Source organism: Ambystoma mexicanum, chromosome 9 (genome assembly GCF_040938575.1).
Source record: "Ambystoma mexicanum isolate Mex_15411 chromosome 9, UKY_AmexF1_1, whole genome shotgun sequence".
NCBI lineage: Eukaryota > Metazoa > Chordata > Amphibia > Caudata > Ambystomatidae > Ambystoma > Ambystoma mexicanum.
In genome coordinates, this window is record NC_090931.1 from 619,035,461 (window position 1) to 619,057,146 (window position 21,686).

At 44.3% G+C, this 21,686-nt stretch overlaps 1 protein-coding gene across 1 annotated transcript in view; it reads right to left on the reverse strand.

Annotated features, from left to right (window-relative positions):
* The window catches only part of PIPOX (pipecolic acid and sarcosine oxidase), a 442,927-nt gene that overhangs the window by 341,966 nt on the left and 79,275 nt on the right, over positions 1-21,686 (reverse strand). Inside the window, exon 2 of the mRNA XM_069615297.1 lies at positions 4,399-4,547. Within this exon, the coding sequence (XP_069471398.1) occupies positions 4,399-4,547 (149 nt within the window). The remainder of the gene's footprint in view (positions 1-4,398; positions 4,548-21,686) is intronic.

A 21,686-nucleotide genomic window follows, 5' to 3' on the forward strand; every position in this document is an offset into this window, starting at 1 on the left:
TGAAACCCTTGACGTACCTCAACACCTCTAGCATTAGAATACAGCGACAACCTATAAGAAAATGTTGGTCTAGCTGGACACACATCAAGTCTCCGGTACTAGCACTCCATCCCAAACCACCAACAGCAACCGCCCACGTGCCTGACCTCCGGGCTGCCTACTGGAGCCTAGCCAGCCCCGGTAAGTCCTAACATGGCAAAATGCACACACGCATCTTATCAACTCTTAGAATCTCCGACACATGGACTTGGGTCCCCAAGGACGTCCAAACCACAAAGCGCATCGAGGACATACAAATGGGGAAAGGGCACTATATACATGCATACAATACAATACGACAAATGAATGCAAGCAGGTAGAAGAACACAATACAATACGACAAATGAATGCAAGCAGGTAGAAGAGCACAATACAATACGACAAATGAATGCAAGCAGGTAGGGTAGAAGAACACATCCTATCAAGTCAAAGTGCAGTATGCAGATTTCCATCATAGTTAACACAATTCCCTGAAATTGAAATTCAAGGCTAGCGAAAGGATCGGTTTAAATAAAGAAGGTGTGTAATCGATGAGCATCCTTTACAGGGACAGGGTAAGCACAAAGAGTTTCTGAAGGTTAGCGGCGCATAGCTGACTGCAAACAATGCAGAGCCGGGGCTGTAATTGATTTTACTTTAAAGAGTTAGATGATATTTTATACTGTTGCTTTCGAAGCAATCATTTCCAGAGATGAGTTGGTGCAAATCATGTATTGTTTGAATAGTTGTGTGTTGGGAACAAATCGCTTTTGCATGGCAATGAGGCAAATGGTATATGATGAGGGCGATAAATGGCCTGGGATGTTTTGAAACATCTGTTGAGGGTCCAGTTTTTGAGGTCAGCTAATGTCAAATACACAGGTGGTCATTTCATTAAGGCATTAAGCCATTAAAAATGATATGCCTTGTCGATTTCTACCCAGAGGAAGCAGTGAATAGGACTGTGAAACGGGTGGCGGGTCTATTTCTTGTCCGAGAGCTGGTGGAACCTGGGTACATTAGGGGATACATTGCAGGTTCGTTGTCACAAAACTGGTGATTGCTTGCTACCAGGATGGGTAAAATAACCACACTGGCAGATCAAGCGTACACCTTCTCTTCGTGTGCATCCAGGCACTGACTGCTGCAAGCGATGAGCGGCACTCTGCGGGTGAGGATGTGTGATCTCCTTGCTCAAGCAATGAGCCGCACTCTGCGGGTGAGGATGTGTGATCTCCTTGCTCAAGCAATGATCCGCACTCTGCGGGTGAGGATGTGTGATCTCCTTGCTCAAGCAATGATCCGCACTCTGCGGGTGAGGATGTGTGATCTCCTTGCTCAAGCAATGAGCCGCACTCTGCGGGTGAGGATGTGTGATCTCCTTGCTCAAGCAATGATCTGCACTCTGCGGGTGAGGATGTGTGATCTCCTTGCTCAAGCAATGAGCCGCACTCTGCGGGTGAGGATGTGTGATCTCCTTGCTCAAGCAATGATCCGCACTCTGCGGGTGAGGATGTGTGATCTCCTTGCTCACGAATAAAGATCTTGGTGGTATCCAATAAAGTGAGTAACCGGAATCCATATGACTTTATCAGGATGGCACAATGGTGCAAGTACATTTTTAATAGGATGCAGAAAAGTGACTACCCTGTGAGGACCACAAAGGGAAGCTAGCAGACTTTGGAAGTGAATAGATGGAGAGCCTGTCACGCGGGACTGATAGCAGTCACAGGTGGGTCATATGACCATGATGATAGAAAACCGGTCTATGGCAGAGGCTATTCAGTGTGCTTTGTTTGATTTCGTTGAGCTTCCAAGGAGAGAGAAGTCCGCTGCAGTGGTCCTACATGGGAAAGGACCACTGCATTTGTACTGGTGGGTGTAACTTCCTGAATGAGCTAGAAGATCAATTGGTGCAGTTTAGGTGGCTTTAGCAGGGCAGATGAGAGATTTGTGGAAGTGGGATTACTGTGTTATGTTTTTATTGGCTGCTGGGTTTTACACAGTGCACCAATGCATCTCTAAGGACCTGCTCGTGAGTTTGTAGGATGCATGTTATGGGGTGAACCATCTTGATTGGTCCATTTTTGGAAGATGGCAATGGATTAGGGAGAGGAAAGGATGGCGAGTGGCACAGTGATCTAGCTGTGGAATGGGATAAGACAGGCCCACAAATGTTAACAGCTGGATAGGCTGCAGGGTCTGGTGGATAGGGATAGGGTGAGACATTTGGTCGGAGGGTGTTTTCCAGTGGCAGGGGAGCACCTTGGCTGCTGTGCATCAGGGGTAGTTTGAGGAGCTGAGGATTGTATAGAAGCAGAGAGCTCAGTAAACGGAACAGATGTATAGGAGATATGGTGTGCAGAAGGTTGTGGTGATATTATTATTATTATTATAATATTTATTGAGCGCTGACCTAGCATCGAGAAGCAATGGCGAGCTTTATAGAGGTGTACAATATTACCGATGCAGAACAGAGTGCTTTTCAGTGGTACCAACAGAACAGATATACAGCGGGGGATAGGATACAGAGGGATACAGAGGAGGGGTACAGCTGTGGCGGGTAGGAAAGGTACGGACAGCGTCATATTGTGGCCATTGTTGTGGGTGGGAGCTTTTTTAATTGTCTTGAATCTTGGTGATAAGCGATCATCAGATCTCTTGATGAGAGATCATCAGATTGTCTAAGTAGCTGCACAGAGCTGGGGTAGAGGGGTCTTTGTGCAAATCACAGAAATCCTGGATCCGCAGCTCAGCCAGCGCATTGCAGGAACAGATTAAGTATGAGTGGATGGTTGACCAGTTTGAAGCTGTGTGGGAGGGAGGGAAGGCAGCCATGAAAGCTTTGAAGGACCTCCACTGTATTTAAAATGGGCAGAAGTGTTTTTCTTTTGTAGGCGATGGCTACTCAATGGGGGTCATAACGAACCTGGCGGCCGCGGAATGAACGGTGCGGGTAAGGGACCAGCACCATTCATTCCAGGCCGCCACATTACGAGGTCTGCCGCGGGTGCCGCTAAGGACGTCTGGTCAGACCAGATGTCCTTAGCGGCACCTGCGAGCAGACCAGTATGCTAACAACGGTCCCATCATTAACGGGCCTGTTAGCATCATCCCCATTGAGCCCTATAAGGGCTCAATGGGAATGGGGATGTACCGGTTCCCGGTCCCAAGAATGGGAATTACCGGGCGAGGACAAAGTCGGCATGGCCAGGTAATTCCCTATTTCCGGGACCCGGTACCTGGTTTGGGGGTAGCCATGCCGCTAAAAACGGCATGGCTACCTCCAAACTCGTAATGAGGCCCAATGTGTGGGACTTGTGGCAGATGTCGTAGTCGGTTGGATGGCCGTTACCAGGATCACTGTTGAAGGAATGGTCTGTGAACGAGGAATCAGTAATGGTCCTGAGGCGGAAGTGGAAGTCCTCCATTTTTCGGCTTTGCTCAGGTGCAGAGTGGGCATTTACCAGGAAGCCCACTTAGTAGACGGCGGGAGCGGCAGGGGAGTGCTGTTAGTTTAAAGGGGTGGGGAGCAGGTTGATGCTCCTTAGCATGTTGCTTCACCTGTGGCTCTCAGTATGGTGGGTGCTGCCAGGGAGCAGGCAAGTCTGCGGCTGGGACTATTGGAGGCATCCTGGCAAGGAAATCGTGTGTTGTGGGGTGAAGGCGCGAAGGCTGATGGGCCCACTGCGTGTGCGTGACCTGTGAGAATCTGCTCGAATATCTTCATGGAAATCCCGCCACACTTCACCTGATCCCGGTCATGTAATCCACCTGATCCCATGTGGGGATGTCTCTGACATCTCCTGTCAGTCTCCTCCTTTCTCTCCAACCTCATATTTCTCGCTCTCTCCCCTATTCAAATGTGTTCTCATTCTGGCTCCAAAGCTCTTTTATATCTTATTCTTTGTATGTTTCTTTTCTTTTATCCAATATATCTACTTCTCTCTCGTTTCTTTCACCTCACACTTTTTATTTTTCTGATGTTCTTGTGTATTTACTTGCAAGCTCATTCAGTTTCCTTTTTTGTCTTGTCCTCTCTCTGGCTCTCTCTTCCTCGTCTGTCCTAGCCTTTTTATTTCTTTTATGTTTCTCTCTCCCTCCAGTATTTTTTCTTTCCTTCTCTCTCTTGCCTCCCGTCTCCCTCTTGCACTTCCTCACTCTTTTCCTCTCCCTCACGTCCCCACTTCTCCCCCAGCTACAGCCCCTCTTTTTTTCCTCCAGTCACTTTCTTTTCTTCCACCCATTGCTTCCTTCATCCCAGAGTTTGCAACAGGATGGATGCTAGCGGGTGTTCTGATGTGTGGTGGCTGTGATGCAGCGGTTAGCGGCTGCCAGCGGTGTTGTGGGCTCTAGAGCCTGCGTGGCCTGTGACATCACCTGCACAGTTCAGTGTTGCTCTCCTGCTCCAGCTGCGCCCACAGCTGGTAACATTCCGCCATCATCTTGGTGTAGAAATCCTCAACGTAGGCCTTGCGGATTATGCGGGTCTGGCCATGGGAGCTTCCACGGGAGTGAGGCAGGAGGAACTGTGAAGTGGAAGCAAATTGAGGATTAGCAGCAAAACAACTACTCCTGATCCACTGCCCACCGTAACACATGCACACCTACTCATGCAATAATATTCCTCCTATCACAATCCCATCGTACCGTCCCGATTTGTCATTTCTGTGCATTGCTATTTTATTGTTTTATTTATATGGTGCGGTTGGGAAGCCCTCCATCATGGCGGCGGACCTCGTTTGAAGGCAGCCAGAGGCGAGCATGCTCTCAGGTCAGGTGGTAGTGCATTCCAGGTTCTCGGGGCTCTGTAAGGACAAGACCCTTTGGCAACGGCGGACAATCTAGCCCGCGGTGTATCCAACAGGCAGGAGTTATTGGATTGTAAGACTCTCCTCCTGACAGGTAGCCAATGAATGCAATTCTGCAGGTACTTGGGGCTTTCGCCGCGCAGGCGTTTGTTTATGTGTGATATAGTGAACTCTAAAGGAGATTCTGCTACTAATTGGGAGCCAGTGCAGGGCGATGCCAGCTGCAGAGACATGGGGCCTCATTACAAGTTTGCCGGTACCATAGTTCCCGGACCGGCAAACTACGAGTTCTTCTTGCGGGTGCCTTTCGCCCACCAGGTCGGACCAAACGGGCATACCGGCACCTGCGAGCAGACACTGCCGGTAGCACCGGCACCATTCTGAATGGTGCCGGTGCTACCTGCCTCCCAATTCCCATTGAGCCCAATGGGGAGTAAAGGGGAGTAAAGGTTTCCAGCCCCTGGCAATGGGGAATAACAGGGTCCACCAGAGTTGTCCCCATTTCCAGGGTCCGGAAAAATTTGCAAGTTTGGCAGCAGCCTGCCGGTTTTACCGGCAAGGCTACCGCCAAACTTGTAATGAGGCCCATGGTCTGTTCTACGAAGACCCTCAATGATGCTAGCCTAGTCCTGCTTCTCTCCGCCCCTACTATAGGCCCTGTTTTAATTTCTTCTTCCTCCACATACCATGGTCTGGTGACCCTGGACCGGGGAACAATACGCCATTTTCTCGAACAAGGTACTCGCACCGTAAAACCACTATTGGCTCAGTAGAAAAGCTTTATAACATAGCGTAACCAAACTGTCTGGGGAGAATCCCACTGTAAGGAGTGTCGAAAAAAGAAATTCCTGTTATTAGCTATGCACCAACCCTAAAACAGGCCACGGGGACATGCTTCGGGTTCCACTTTCTCACTGCACCATTGCCGTTGATTTATTTAATTTATTTATTTTACATTTATACAGCGCACAAACAGCCCTTGAGCATCGAGGCACTGTTACTTGTGAGGAACTTAGTTACATGAGTAATAGAAATACACGTTTGAAATATACATTAATACATTATAGGCAGTCAAAATATATTTCATGCAGGAGGTGGTAACAGTATTGCGTGGATGTAGTAGATGGCGATGATGAGGTGAAGAGTAGTGTTTTTTTTAAAAATGTGTTTATTTTAAACCAAGGCAGGACAACAACTAGAGTTATGCATCAACCCAACATTTCAATCAAGTTCTTCCCTCCCTCTCCTCCCCCATGTGACTGCCGATCCGGAGCGCAGTCTCAGGACCTTAGAGGTTCCCCTCCCATTTTCATCTCTTATCCTCCCCCTCAGGTAGAGCCCCACTGTTCAGGGTGCTCCTAGCTTGCTGAGGTTTATAGGTATTTGAGGTCATAGTCAAGAACTGGGCCCCAGATGTTCTGAAAGCGGTGAAGGAGCCCTGCCTTAGCCGTTGTTACCTTCTCTGCGATGAGAATGTCCCATGATTTGGTCCACCAGAGAGGCGTTTTTACTGCTTTGCGGAAGGCCATGTGTGAGTTTTCAGCTCGTAGGGGTGGTGGTAGGGCATTCCATTGCAGGGCTGCTAGGTAGGGGAAGCTGGCGCCTCCTGCTCTGACTCGCTTGATTTTAGGCACTGTGAGCATGTTCGAGTAGTGCGTTCTTGTTGGTCTTGTTTATGAGCGCTCATAATTCTACGCAAAGGCATATAGTAACCGTCCAATCCAAAAGCAGCGTCACTCCAAATGTGGCTTTAGTGGCCGAAGATCAACATTGATGAAAGGGGTTTAGCTATCATTCGTCTTGAGCCGGTTTAGCTGTGTGTTCTCTGGTATCAAGCCTTGTATACTGTGGCAGACTGGACATGGAATATGTTATCAGCAGGGCCCCTGGGTTTCACCTGATTCGTACAGAGGTGCCCTCATTGCATTGTCCTTTCACTGATGCAATATATCTTTGTACTGTCTCTGCAGGGGAGACATATTTCTCCTAGTGCAAAAGTTAATTTGTAACCTCTCTACCCCTTAAAATGGGGAAATTACATTTATAAAGCACATGGCTTTTTTAAATAAAATGGTATAGCCCAGGACTCCCGGGGCTACATCTGCTTGAGCTGGACCTCAGCATGTGTGCCATGTGAGGGGCAGTTCACCACTGCACCTAGGGCTCCCTCTGTCAATGCAGCGCCTGAAGCCAGAGGAGCAGCGTGCTTCTCACTGCCATGTTTAGCCTTTGGGGCTGTGTAGGGGTCAGATAATTTTTCCTAAGCCCTGGTGCTCCCTTAGTTCTGTTCCTAGGGAGCAGCCTCTGCCTACTTGGTTCAGGTGTGCAGATATGACAGGGGGAACTTGGCATTTGTATTTCTCTGAAGGACAAATTGATATCCAATGTGTTGCCTGTGTTTCCCCAAGTTCTTCAGGGTTCTATCTTCTTGGATCAGCAGGGTTTTTTTCTCCGAGTTTTTTGCCAAATAATTTCAGTTAAAAAAACAAATTGAATTTTAATTTTTTTTTATTTGGGGGTGGAGAGGGTTTCCGCCCCAGCTCCCAAAGCACCCCCTTCCCTATTTTCTACTGGCAGCTCCTCTGTGGAGCATTCTCTCAGGATGAGATTTGGTCAGTGGTGCAGCAGCCATATTATTGGACTTAACAAACACAGGGTTCACAAGGCCAAGCCTTAAAGGGCCAGTGCTTTGAGTGTGTTTCATGGGACTGATCCTACCAAATGGCATGGACAATGTCAGAGCCTCTCTCTACAACCTGTGTGCCCCACATCACCCAGCTGATGGTGAAGATCTGCCCCCCGAGATTCCCACAGGCAGGAGATTTTGTCACAAGTTGTAACACCCAAAGGAGATGTTTAGGCTACCATCAATTTGCATTCTGGTGCTTGTAGCCTTCCATTGTTTTGTTTGGGGAGGTGGGGGGATAAATGTACAAATATGGAACATGAATCCAAATGACCAGAGTGAGAGGACACCACTTGTTGAACATCACTTGAACACTCATGTTTGCATACTTTGAATGGCAAGAGTATGAATGTGCTGGTTGTATACGATTTCACCGAATTACAATTGTCCGAATGACAATTGATCTTTTTCACAATTGACCGAATTTTAAAGGTCAATTAGCGTATATGCATATATGCAGGGGAAACCCCCACAACCCCCCACCTAACGCAAAAAACACTGCAACCCCCACCTAAACCCATATATATATATATATATATATATATAAATTCACTAAAAAAAAACGTTTTTAAGGGGACGTTATGGCTAAGTTGCCCTACCAAAAACCTGTGCCCTCCTCTACAAAACCTATTCAAATGTGCCATTATGGTTCAAAGTAAAACCGCAAAACCCCTGAAATTCGCCAGTTATGGTAGGCTAAGCAACCATAACTGGCCGCACCATTGTGCACTGCTAACACTAACACCCAGGACATCAAAGATGACATCACAAATGTCATTGATGACATCACTGATGACATGACATATGTAGCCCCTCCGTTTTTGCTCACTGCCACATCTAGGCTAGGTGGTTTTCTTTACTGACAGTCGGAAAGGTAACTTCCAAAAGTTAGAACATTTGTAGATATTGCTATTTTCACATAATCTTACAAAAGTTTTCTTACATTTTAATCTCATCTCTTAATGTACATATGTAGGGGAAGAAGCAGGCCTGAAAGAAAGCTGTCATTGTTGTGCGTGAATACAATCATGTACATTATACACAGTTGCTAATGATACTGGCTCTTGTTTGCTTACTGTACTCTCCATATGTAAGGCCCATATTTGTATACATTGTGGTCTATTTATGTTTTGTGTGCATTACTAGAAATATGAAGTAAGTGATGCACTATTAGAAACTTAGTACATGTTTCTCACACCTGAAAAGTCTGATACAGAAGTATTCACTGTTTCCTTGTAGAACTTTGGAAAGTGCAAATATTGAACCTCTATGGTGTATGTTGCAGGCTGTACCTACATTTCTGTATGAGTAGGTTCCCGTATTACAAAGAATACTGCAATGGAATTTTATTTAGAACCTTATATTGCGTGATGGAGTATGTAGTTTATTACACATGTCCCGATAACCCCTGATACTTTTTTGCCAGCATGACATTCACGACCCCTTGTCCGAAAATTAAATGTACATGTGATGTCATCAGTGATGTCATCAATGACATTTGTGATGTCATCTTTGATGTCCTTGGTGTTAGTGTTAGCAGTGCACAATGGTGCGGCCAGTTATGGTTGCTTAGCCTACCATAACTGGCGAATTTCAGGGGTTTTTCTGTTTTACTTTGAACCATAATGGCACATTTGAATAGGTTTTGTAGTGGAGGGCACATGTTTTGGTAGGGCAACTTAACCATAACGTCCCTTTAACAAAAATGTTATTGTAACTGAATTTCACAGATTTACTGAAGGGCGTTAATGAAGTTTTTATGCTGAATATACACTATCAGCATGTGATCTTGCAGATATGTAGTATAGTTTGATTACTTTACAAACATATAACGTAGACCATACAGAACCTCCTCGCTATCGATATTGTGAAGGCACGGACTGAGCGCCTGTCTGCGGACGGACGCGGACATCACTACCAAAACAGTCAGGGGCCATCTGAAATTGTACTAATACGTCACACAAAAAATGTTGAACTTTGAGAAAGGACACAGAAAGACATTATAATTACTAGTAAATAAATAGAGAAACCTAAACGTCTGAAACAAAAACCATGCATTTAATGACCATGTAGAATGAAATGGATTGTACCATAAAAAAAAAAAAGGATGACTCCAATGTAAGTATCTCACAAAAACTCTGTAGGCAGGATCGACAGTAGACGCACGCACTTCAAGGAAGACAAATTACAGCAAAAAAGTATGTTAACTTTATTTTTCTTATATAAGTGTGTATTGAATGATTTCTTTCTGTCCTTTTCGTACAGAAATGTGCAGTACTTTGGAGTGGCTGGAGGAGAATTTTCTGCATGGGGAAATGTCCAAAGATAGCGACAGTAATGGTACACAGTGCTCTGCATAAGCAAAATAATGTTCAGTATTTTATGGCCATTTAACGTATATATATTTATTTGTAGCAGACCATGAGAAAAAAGAAGAGAAGCCATCAAAGGACACAGAGGAAGACAGGCTGAAAAGGATAGAACGTAAAATGGAGACACTGAATGACAATTTTAATAGTTTAAGGGCATTTGTGGAAGAATTTGTTAGAGGAAAAGTACGTTACCACTGTCCCACCTGTACCTGCCCTCCTTCTCCATTCCCCAGTGAACCGTACCCAAACCTTCAAGAACAAAATAGAAGTTTTGATGAAACATCCATCCCTTCGTCCCCACACAAATCATCTCCTCACAATCAGCCCGTGTTGAATCCTAATTCCCCTATATTCTTGTCAGTGTCTGCATCCCCCTGTGTTTCTGTTGATTAAAGTGCGTTTCATTTTTTAGAAAGTTTTTGTATAGTTGTTGTTGAATACGGGTTAGAGAAACATTTTTTTTTTAAAAAGACTTAAAATGTTCGCGAACAGCGCGCCTGTTCGAGTTAGCCGTAAGCAATACAATGTGGATGTTCTAACGGCAATACACATACCCGTACCAATGACAACCAAGATGGAACTGATCTTAGAAGGCACCATCTGTGCATGTTGTGTGTAAAGTAACAGAAGGGGGCGTGCTATGTTCCTAGAATATAGTAGGTAGGCAGGATGTATATAAATTAGGAAAATTGGAAGTGTTCTAAGGACACTATATCTGTCCGTATCGTTCGCAGCAAGATGGAACCGTCCATAGAACAGGCGCGGTGGCCGGCATGTTCGTTATCAAACAAAATGGAGGTGTCCTAAGGGGACTGGACCTGCCCTTACAGTCATCAGATCAGGTACGCACATGCGCAGTACACCCATAAGTACTGCAAACATCCCGCCTGTCCCTAACTGTCTATCTCACTTGTGACACACTTTTAATTAGTTGCAGGACCCGAACACTGTCCGTAGAACAGTGGCACGCATGCGCACGTGCGTTAGTCTGCATTTGCTCTTGTGCGGGCATGATTTTCCCTCACGGATGTGTACAGGACGTCATCATGTGACCACACCCACACTGAGTGTGTGGACTAATTTGCGCACTATGTATGCTTCTGCAACACTGCAAAATAACTGACACATGAATGGGAAAGTATTTTTCAGTATAACATCACCATTTGACATTTCCCATAGAATAGCTCCACCTGTGAATGTGTCGTTTACAATTTTTGGAGCGTTTTATAGCAAGCAATGTGGTCACGAGCCGCATCCTTCGACCCCTATAATTGGCCACACCTCCGAGGTCCTCTTCATTGTGCTTCTGGCTATAGCAGTTAGAGTTGTGCTGCCTTTAGTACAGTAGCGACCATTTGGCAAAAAATCCTTATGGCATCCATGGCTGCTACTGCTACAATACCCTCAGCACCACCCCAAACCCTCCACCGCCACCACCTCCCCAAGGGCCTGCAGAGGGATATAGGGGTGAGGATGTAGGGATCGAGGAAGAAGAGGAAGAAGAGAATGAGGTGGAAGAACTCTGCACTACAAACACTTAGGGAGTCGTGGGTGTGGCGGTTGTTTTCCTTTTATGGGAACGTACCAAAAGCACGTGCAAACCTGGTCAAGTGCAACCAGTGCCAGTTGGCGCTGAGTCGCGGCAGACCTGGTGCATACAGTATTGGTATGACAATCATGAAGCGACACCTAACGTCGTTCCACAGTGCGGACATTCACAAGGTGGTGCCATGTGAAGAATGTAGTAGATTGAGTTCCTCCACAGCATCCTCTGTGTCCGATCCTCTCACCACAAGAGACACTCCTGTGGGGGAGCGCATTCCTCCAGCTGCATCACAAGCCATTCGCGATGCTCTTGACCCTTAGCTTTCGAGGGTCACAATATTGTGTATGTACTGTGACGCAGTACTCTGCAGGGGGGAGAGTCTTCGAAGTGCTTTTGGGGCTACGGTCACTGAGCACGAGAAGAACTGCGCCCTACCTAAGTGAAGGCCACCCTATATCTTTCTCTCTCTACCTGGCCCTTCTTATCCCCGTGGTTGGTGTCCCTTCCTTACCGTCACGTGCCCTCCTCTCCTAGTGTATCGTGTCCATAAAAGCAGTGAAGTGAAAAGTTATACAATTTTTAAAAAAAGCTCTTTTCAGAGCCGCCTTTCTCAGTTTAACAATAGAGCTTTGAAGTGACTGTTGTAGGCCCCTCTCGCTTTTTTTGATAAGTCGGTGGAAAATCATGACACACACAAAAATGGAGGATGCAAGCAAAGCAAAACGAATGTACTTTTCGGTGGGAGTAAGTGGTGGCTCTGAAAAGAGCCTTTCGGTGGTGTTGAGTATGCTTCAAAAACTGTAAGGTGGAAAAAATGGATTGCCAAATAGGTGACTATGATTCCAAAAAAAGTTGCAATGCATGTTGTACATTGTGCAGAAAAAATTGATTACCAGCATATGTGAGATGGACTCCATCTCTGCGAAATATGAAAGAGCTGCGAAACAAAATGTTTTCATTGTGGAATGAGGACATGCCAACATCTCTTAGAAATGCACAAACAGCCTTATTCACATTGTGCCGCGCTTTCTCCATTTGTAGGCCAAATGCAGATGAATGCAGCCACTTTTGTCTTTGAGCAATACGGGAAAAAACTATTTGGCCATTTGGAAACATGTCCATGACTTGCGCAAGTCCTTGCTTCATTGCAAATTGCAAAGAAATGCCAGAAACATGGCCTAAACTATTGCCTCCGCAATGAATGGTAAGTATATCAGGATAACGCTCTGTCTGTAAAGTAATGTAGAGAGGTACCAAGTCCAACCAACTCATTCCGTGCACGCCATGCCAGTGAACTTCCACATGAGGAAATCCAAGATCTGCAGATAGACCGCAACTTTCCGCATGCACCTTCAGCCAATGTATCCACGAGTCTCCCAAAATCCAGATAATCTGTTTTCAAGCACACAGAGCCATGGCTGTCTGGTCCCTGTCAGGGAAAAGACGTTCTGACTAAATATCTCCGTACAGAAAACACCCACTGACCTTTAGCGGCCAATCCCTACCTCCCCTTGAAGGTGAGCTCTGAAAAGAGCCGTTGTTTTTTGAATTTTTTTTTTTGGGGCAGATGCCTTACAGACACCTGTTATTTTTCTTTTTTTGTGATTTTTTGTTCTTACTTTACTCCTACAACCATTACAGAACCTTCTCCAAAGCAAGCCTCACATTCCAAAAGAACATTGCATTTCCCAAAGAAGATAACGCAACACAATCTGCTTCGAAATAAGCCGCATTACTGGGAACAATGTTCTCGTGGCTGCACAAAAACATACCAGCACGTAACATAAAAGCACACATGCCGCGATTAATGTTACACCTCCCAATACGTTGATCGGGACAGAAAACAGAAAAATTAAAACGTGTAAAAGAAAAGTAATTCTATCAGAAATGCAACAGAATCTGATTGCAAATCCTTCAAAGCAAAGAAAAGAAGGAAAAGGTTCATCAATTACCACAAGCAAAGAAGAACCTATTAGGGAAAGTAAACCAGGTACTTCTTCAAAGAAGGAAGAGAAACTCAGAAAAAAGCACTCTGAAACGGAACTAGCTGGTACATTCAAATTTTCAAATGAAAGTGGTGTAAATTGCTATGCAAATGTAGCAATGAATATTCTATTTCAATTGCCACCAATGTTTAACAATATTTACTTACACAGTACAGACCAATTGTGTTTGCAAATGTTAGTTCTTCATAGAAACGCAACAAACAATCCTGACAACACGTACAGTGTTCATGGAATAAGACAAGAATTGGACTACTGTGCTGGAATGGTAAGATTCACTATAAACACACAGGAAGATCCCCAAGAATTTCTAATGTACTTACTACAAATACTGGAAAACAAAAGTTTACCTATAAATTAAATCTTCCAGATTTCATACATGTGGAAACATACATGCACTCTCTGTAGCAATGTCATACAGGAACAAATCCCAAATGAGCGATCTGTGTATGTATCCATACCTAATTGTGAATCCATTACATTTCAGCAACTAGTACAGAATGCAAACCATGCCAGATTATGTACTATGTGCAATTCAGACAATCGCTCCACATTAGTGGTACAAACTCATAGGAAGTACATAATACTTATACTGCTACATTATAATGCAGATGTTACCAAAAACAACTGCAAGCTCACCGGATTCACACACGGACAAGTGTCACCGGGTAGAAAACCTTTAAAACAGTAGGTATAATCTACCATACAGGACCTACAACCAATGCAGGTCACTACACTGCATACATTAAAAAGAAATGTGGATGGATGGAATGTTATGATAGCACCATTACTCTGAAGCAGAGATTGCCAGCTAATCTTACAAATGCGTATTTAATCTTCTTAAAGCCAAAATTTAATGACTAATGTCTACTTCAACATTACCATAAAATGAAGTGAAAGCCTACATACAGTTAGAATACGCCAACAGGTATCTAACTGCCCACGAGTGTAGAACAACAACACAGATAAATTAATACCACAGAAGCATAACAACAAATGCACAGTACAAGGAAACACTCAAAGAAAGCAAAGAAATAGTTTGTAGCATAGCAAATGAAGGTTTTTTTTAATCCGACAAGGATTTTTTTCTCCCAGACCCAAGGATTTCAAAAACAAACACAGAAACTGAGAACAATGCACAGTGCACAGGTTTGCAAACTAAGTAAGAGGGTAAAAAAAAAACTGTCTATTATGCAATGTAAGAAGTCTTCATAAAATGCAAACACTAACATGCTTTTTCCTTTTATCGCAGAATTAAAAAAGGCTAGGTGCGCCCAGTACTCCAGTCATGTAAAACATATGTGGATTCTGCACAAATTAATCAGTAAGTATAATTATAGTCATTTCATACATATGCAAATCAACACGGCTAATCTATAGCAGTAATATGGTACAGTGGCTATAAGCAGGACCTAGCTTTTTTGATGTATAACCCAGCACCTACACCCTACGGGCAAGCAACCCACACTATAGGTCCTAACCACAAATATCGCTATATATCAAAACCAAGGTGCTTGTAATTTCACTACTTTTAAGGTTAGTTTTGTGTGCGTGGTCTGCAGCCATGCAACCAAGACACTAGAACATGCACACAAACACAACACCACACCACGGCCATGTTCACTTATACCCTCACTCCTTATCACTGCAGGCTTGGGTGCATAGCTTGTGGCCATGTACCCAAGACTCAGGGTCCTGCCAGAAACAGTAAAGCATATCACAACCATTGTGGCTTCTAAGTTCACGCCCAATCCCACAGTGGAGAAAGGGGGGGGGAGTGTAGCCTCAAGTGAGGCACTCCAAAGCCGGGCATATATAACCCTGGTGCGGCACCCTGTCAGGTCTTGAGGATTCCACCCCTCAAGGTCCTGCGAAAAATGGAAAAACAAGGAAAGGTGCGCACTCCAATTCTCTGCATGGCCTTCCAGGCCACTAGTGTACTCCTCCGACCGGTTTCTGTGCCAATACACGTCATCAGGGAGGCTGGGTGGACTTGCAGCTCACCGCAGGTGCAGGTGATAAAAATCTGCTGCAAGGGCTACTGGTAGATGTAGTCATCTGGTCAGCAGAGAAAACGCTCACGCCCAATCCACAGAGCGTTTTCTCTGCTGACCAGATGACTACATCTACCAGTAGCCCTTGCAGCGGATTTTTATCACCTGCACCTGCGGTGAGCTGCAAGTCCACCCAGCCTCCCTGATGACGTGTATTGGCACAGAAACCGGTCGGAGGAGTACACCAGTGGCCTGGAAGGTCATGCAGAGAATTGGAGTGCGCACCTTTCCTTGTTTTTCCATTTTTCGCAGGACCTTGAGGGGTGGAATCCTCAAGACCTGCCAAGGTGCTGCACCAGGGTTATATATGCCCGGCTTTGGAGTGACTCACTTGAGGCTACACTCCCCCCCCTTCTCAACTGTGGGATTGGGCGTGAGCGTTTTCTCTGCTGACCAGATGACTACATCTACCAGTAGACCTTGCAGCAGATTTTTATCACCTGCACCTGCGGTGAGCTGCAAGTCCACCCAGCCTCCCTGATGACGTGTATTGGCACAGAAACCGGTCGGAGGAGTACACCAGTGGCCTGGAAGGTCATGCAGAGAATTGGAGTGCGCACCTTTCCTTGTTTTTCCATTTTTCGCAGGACCTTGAGGGGTGGAATCCTCAAGACCTGCCAAGGTGCTGCACCAGGGTTATATATGCCCGGCTTTGGAGTGCCTCACTTGAGGCTACACTCCCCCCCCTTTCTCAACTGTGGGATTGGGCGTGAGCGTTTTCTCTGCTGACCAGATGACTACATCTATCAGTAGCCCTTGCAGCAGATTTTTATCACCTGCACCTGCGGTGAGCTGCAAGTCCTCCCAGCCTCCCTGATGACGTGTATTGGCACAGAAACCGGTCGGAGGAGTACACCAGTGGCCTGGAAGGTCATGCAGTGAATTGGAGTGCGCACCTTTCCTTATTTTTCCATTTTTCGCAGGACTTGAGGGGTGGAATCCTCAAGACCTGCCAAGGTGCCGCACCAGGGTTATATATGCCCGGCTTTGGAGTGCCTCACTTGGGGCTACACTCCCCCCCTTTCTCCACTGTGGGATTGGGCGTGAGCGTTTTCTCTGCTGACCAGATGACTACATCTACCAGTAGCCCTTGCAGCGGATTTTTATCACCTGCACCTGCGGTGAGCTGCAAGTCCTCCCAGCCTCCCTGATGACGTGTATTGGCACAGAAACCGGTCGGAGGAGTACACCAGTGGCCTGGAAGGTCATGCAGAGAATTGGAGTGCGCACCTTTCCTTATTTTTCCATTTTTCGCAGGACTTGAGGGGTGGAATCCTCAAGACCTGCCAAGGTGCCGCACCAGGGTTATATATGCCCGGCTTTGGAGTGCCTCACTTGAGGCTACACTCCCCCCCTTTCTCCACTGTGGGATTGGGTGTGAGCGTTTTCTCTGCTGACCAGATGACTACATCTACCAGTAGCCCTTGCAGCAGATTTTTATCACCTGCACCTGCGGTGAGCTGCAAGTCCACCCAGCCTCCCTGATGTGTATTGGCACAGAAACCGGTCGGAGGAGTACACCAGTGGCCTGGAAGGTCATGCAGAGAATTGGAGTGCGCACCTTTCCTTATTTTTCCATATATATATATATATATATGTTATATATATATATATATATATATTGGATGAGACTGTTTTCAGTTTTCCTACAGTCAGAATGGGAGGCACTCCCCCGTTCGACAGAGAATCACCAGGAAGCTTGTTTACTGCAGATAAAATATCTTCTTTATTATGTAGAACATGACTATAAATAAAAACCACAAAATACGTGGTGCTCCATACTTAGTGGCACACAAATGACGCGTTTAGCGGTTACCTCACCGCTTGATCACAACAAGTGATACCCAAACACCATATTGTTAAAATGCCTCATGTGACAGGAAGTTTGACATACAATTGACATAAAAGATGGACTGAGCAGGTAACTGTGAACCTATCGGCCATTTTAGAACGGATGAAATAACATAGTTTTAATACGTAACACTTTCAATTTCTTTAACACACCCCCACTAGAATGTTAAAATGTAGATAAAATATCTACAAAATTGTATAAAAAGGCACATACATAGTTGAATATATTATCACAAGCTTTGTAAAGTGCCTTGTGCATGCATTTCGCTCAAAGTGTCTAGTGCAACTCGTGCAAAATACAGCAACATTAAAGTGCAAGGTGCCAGCAATAAAGTGCATAGTGCTCATTAATTTACAAAATGCTTAATGCATCTATGTTTTCTTTGTTGTCACATGTATGCTCTGTATATCTCTTGTAGGTGCGTTGAATCTCCATGGATTCACCCTGATCGTTATCATTGAAATTCCTATGTTAGTGGCCCAATCTCTTCTATTTATGACTAACCAGTCTCTTTTGGAATTATCAAAGGAAAATATCAGGAGGATATCTGGCAACTGTCCAAGCATAGTATATTTAATGGCTAAAGTCGCTATAACTCCCTGAGCAGTGGCACTGGACAGACCGTAATGCCTGTATATATATACAGCTATTTAACAGAGAAGGCTATCAACTTAGACATTACCGGTTTGATATAGATTAGAAAACAATTCTGAAAACATATATAGATCTCTGTCTGTCTGTATGGAAATAACACATTAGTAGCCCCAAAATTGTTGTGTTACTATCTCGCTATCAATAGAAGCTAATGTTCAAAACAGAATTGGTTCATATATGAAGGGCATACTATATCATACAAATCTATCTCTGACTTAGAAAATACAACTTTCCACTGTCAAAAGAAGTTGCTGTAACAATGCCATAGTTTCTTATTTTCAAAGAACCCCCGTCACATGTCTCACCGTTAAAACAACAAGATCACCTTAAGTGCATGAAAGAGAAAAAATGGAGACCCCAATAACTGTCCCCACACCAGGCTGCTGCCTCATCCTTATAGATACCGAATAAAAGAGAGAAACAGAGACAGAGAGAAATGAAAAGAAAAATGTGAATGAATAGAGAGGCAGAGACATAGGAAGAGAGGAAATGGGAACCAATCTCATTGTATATAGGCATGAACATTATCCATCTAAGTTAAAATTAGAAAATGAAAGATGGATTAATAGAAATTGTCCATAGCAAGTCATGTAAAGCAGGAAGTTAAAAAGTAAAAAAAAATAAAAAAAGGGGTGAACAAAAATAAAGGAACCCAGAGATGAAAAGACAAAAAATCAGAATACGCATTCACAAAGTCTGGAATTACTGTCCCAAGAAGGTATACAGTTCCTCGTCCACATTATGGCCTATTGGATGTTTAGTTTCAAAGTCTAAAATACAGCAGGTCTCTTTTTGGCGGAGTCTTTTTTCTTGGTCGCCTCCTCTCGGTTCTTTATCAATTTTGTAGATGCCAAAAAAATAAAAACTCTGCATGTTGCTGTCATGATGTTAATATCTGATCTACAATTCTGATGTTCACATCCAGAAAAGTTAGGAAAGTACGGCTATGTGTCTCTGTGAACCTGAGATTGTATTCATTATCATTGAGTAGTTTCACAAAGTCGATCCATGCCTTCTCAGATCCCTTCCAGATTATAAAAAGATCATCGATATATCTTAGCCAGAGTACAACATTTTCTGTTGACGTAAGATTCTGATCTGACCAGACATCGGAAGCTTCCCAGGCTCCCATTGTAAGATTGACATACGATTAGGCAAATATTGTACCCATTGCAGTGCCTTACAGTTGTCTGAAGAATTCATTATTGAAGATAAAAACATTATTTGTCAGACACATGTCAATCATCTCCAAAACCATTTGTGTGTGTTCCAGATAGTTCAGCGATCTTGTATTTAAAAACTTTTCGCATGCCTGCTTGCCATATTCATGTCCGATGGAAGTGTACAATGACACAACATCCATTGTTGCCATGATGTAATTCTGTTCCCATGGCATATTGTCAATATGTTTCAAAAAATCCGTAGTATCTTTAATGTACGAGGGAAGAGAGCTGACAAATGGAAATAGTATGTCATCGATATATTTTGACATATTTTCCAGGGCCAAGCCCATTGACGAAACTATAGGTCTCCCATGTGGTTTTTTCGTGTCTTTGTGCACTTTGGGGAGAAAATAGATTGTGGGTATAATCGAGTTTGATGTTTTCAAAAACGTACAATTGTCTTCGGTAAGGATGCCTTTACTCTCCCATCCGGACAGGAAATTATTTATTTTCTCTTCCAACTTTTTGATGGGATTGCTTCCAATTCTCTCATAGCATTTTCTGTCATCCAGTTGTTTATATGCCCCCTTGATGTAGTCATCTTTATTCATTAAAACAATGTTGCGCCCTTTATCTGAGGGCTTGATGACACATTTGGTAAGCAATTGTAGTTCTTTCAAGGCTGTCCTGTCTTTTATTGACAGATTGTCTTTGAATTTCGTTTTTTTCGCCCTCCGATATTGTTTTAGGTCCTCTATGACAAGAGTCTGAAATACTTCAATGTTATTGCCCAGATTAGCCATTGGGTTAAATTTAGATTTGAATTTGAGCTTGCTCTTTGTGGTCCAATCTGTTCTTATGTTAAGCTTGTCAAGATCTATTCTCCTTTCTCCAAGCTCTTCATCAGGCTCAGTATCTTTTTGTAGATCTACCAAGTCTGTCAATGCTTCTAGATCCTTAATCGTTAGATCTGTTTTGCCTCCTTCTTTAGGTGTTTTTTGGTGGCAATTTGGTTGGTGGCAAAGAATTTCTTTAGACGAAATTTGCGTACAAAATGGTCAAAATCAATCCGTGTTTGAACATAGTTGAAAGATGCAGCCGGGCAGAAGTTCAAACCAAGATTTAAAACCCTTTCCTGATGGTTAGAAGGGTATGGTCCGACAAGTTGATAATTTTCTGTCCTCCAGTTTTGACTTTATCGTCTATTTTCCAGGGCGTAACGATGTAGCCGGTATACTGTTCGTGGCATTGGTTGCCCCTCTGCCCCCTCCTCGTTTTTCCTGGCCGCCTCTGCTTTTCCCTCTGCTTTGATTTCCTCCTTTTGATTGTTTTTGTTTTTTGCCATCTTGGCGTAACAGTCTAATTTCTTCTAAAAAATTTAAATGTACGGTTGGCTCGTCATTCTCACTTGCCGTCGCATATGACTCTGATGCTAAGGAATCTGCGTTTCAATCTTTGTCATTATCCTCCATGGCTATAGGGATTTGGTTAGCAGATGTTTTTCTTAGTTGCTCAAATCTCCGGGCAAACATATAGATACTTCCTCTTTCATAGTCTTCTTTGTCACGCAAAATTTTGCGTCGTTTCCACTGTTTAATTTCATCCTCGTAACTTGTAAGGTTTTTCTCCATATTGATCTTCAGTTTCTTTCCTTCCTCGCTTTCCGGCGTGTTCGCCAGCCTCTTTTCCACCTCTTTAATCTTCTCCAATGTCTTCCTTCTGTCGGCTCCCACATATTTTATCAAGAGTTGCAAAAACGTGTTAGTGGCTTCGCTCCATTCTTTGAGCATTTGGGGGTCTTGTTCCTCAAATGACGGCATAGTCAATATTCTAAGACCTCGTGGGATTCTCCCTACTTCCATATAGTTTTTTAAGGAGTACTCCTCCCACCATTTGCTAACTTCTTTTTTTTGAAGTTTTTCCAGCTCTTTTAGAAGTCCAATTTCGCTATTGCTCTCTGTTGTTTTACCGGAGCTTGGGGCCGCTTTTTTCTGTTTGAGTGTTTCATTGAAGAGAGAAGCAGCCTGTGCGGTTCTCATTGCTTCATTATTGGCCTGGGAGCTTGCCATGGTCAGGCAGAGTATACGATTACTGGTTCCTGGTTTTGCCACACTGAATCAGTGTGTCTGCTCTCTGAGTAAATATTAGTGTTTGAATTAGTTGATATGAGCGGGGACGTTACAGCGCATTCAATGATGCGTTATGCACGTCTTGGGTGACATAGGATTGCACGCTATGTTATTCGAGCATTAATTAGGTGCTGGAAATTCAAGAAAAACGGCCGCGGCCAACACACTCACCAGGCTTTGTCTCGTCAGCTGTTGGCACCAGCTGTCTCCACTTTGCCGTGCCGCGTGTCGTCGCAGCGATGTCCTCTGGAAATCCAGCAGGAGTTTGCAAAGTGCTTTAAGCAATCCGAGCTGCTGCGGAACAAAAACGTTATCTTCTATGTGAGAAGGCCGCGCGCTCAGCTGTCCCAACTTCCACCGGTGCACTCCCTACGTTGTCACGTTGCAACGTTTGAAAA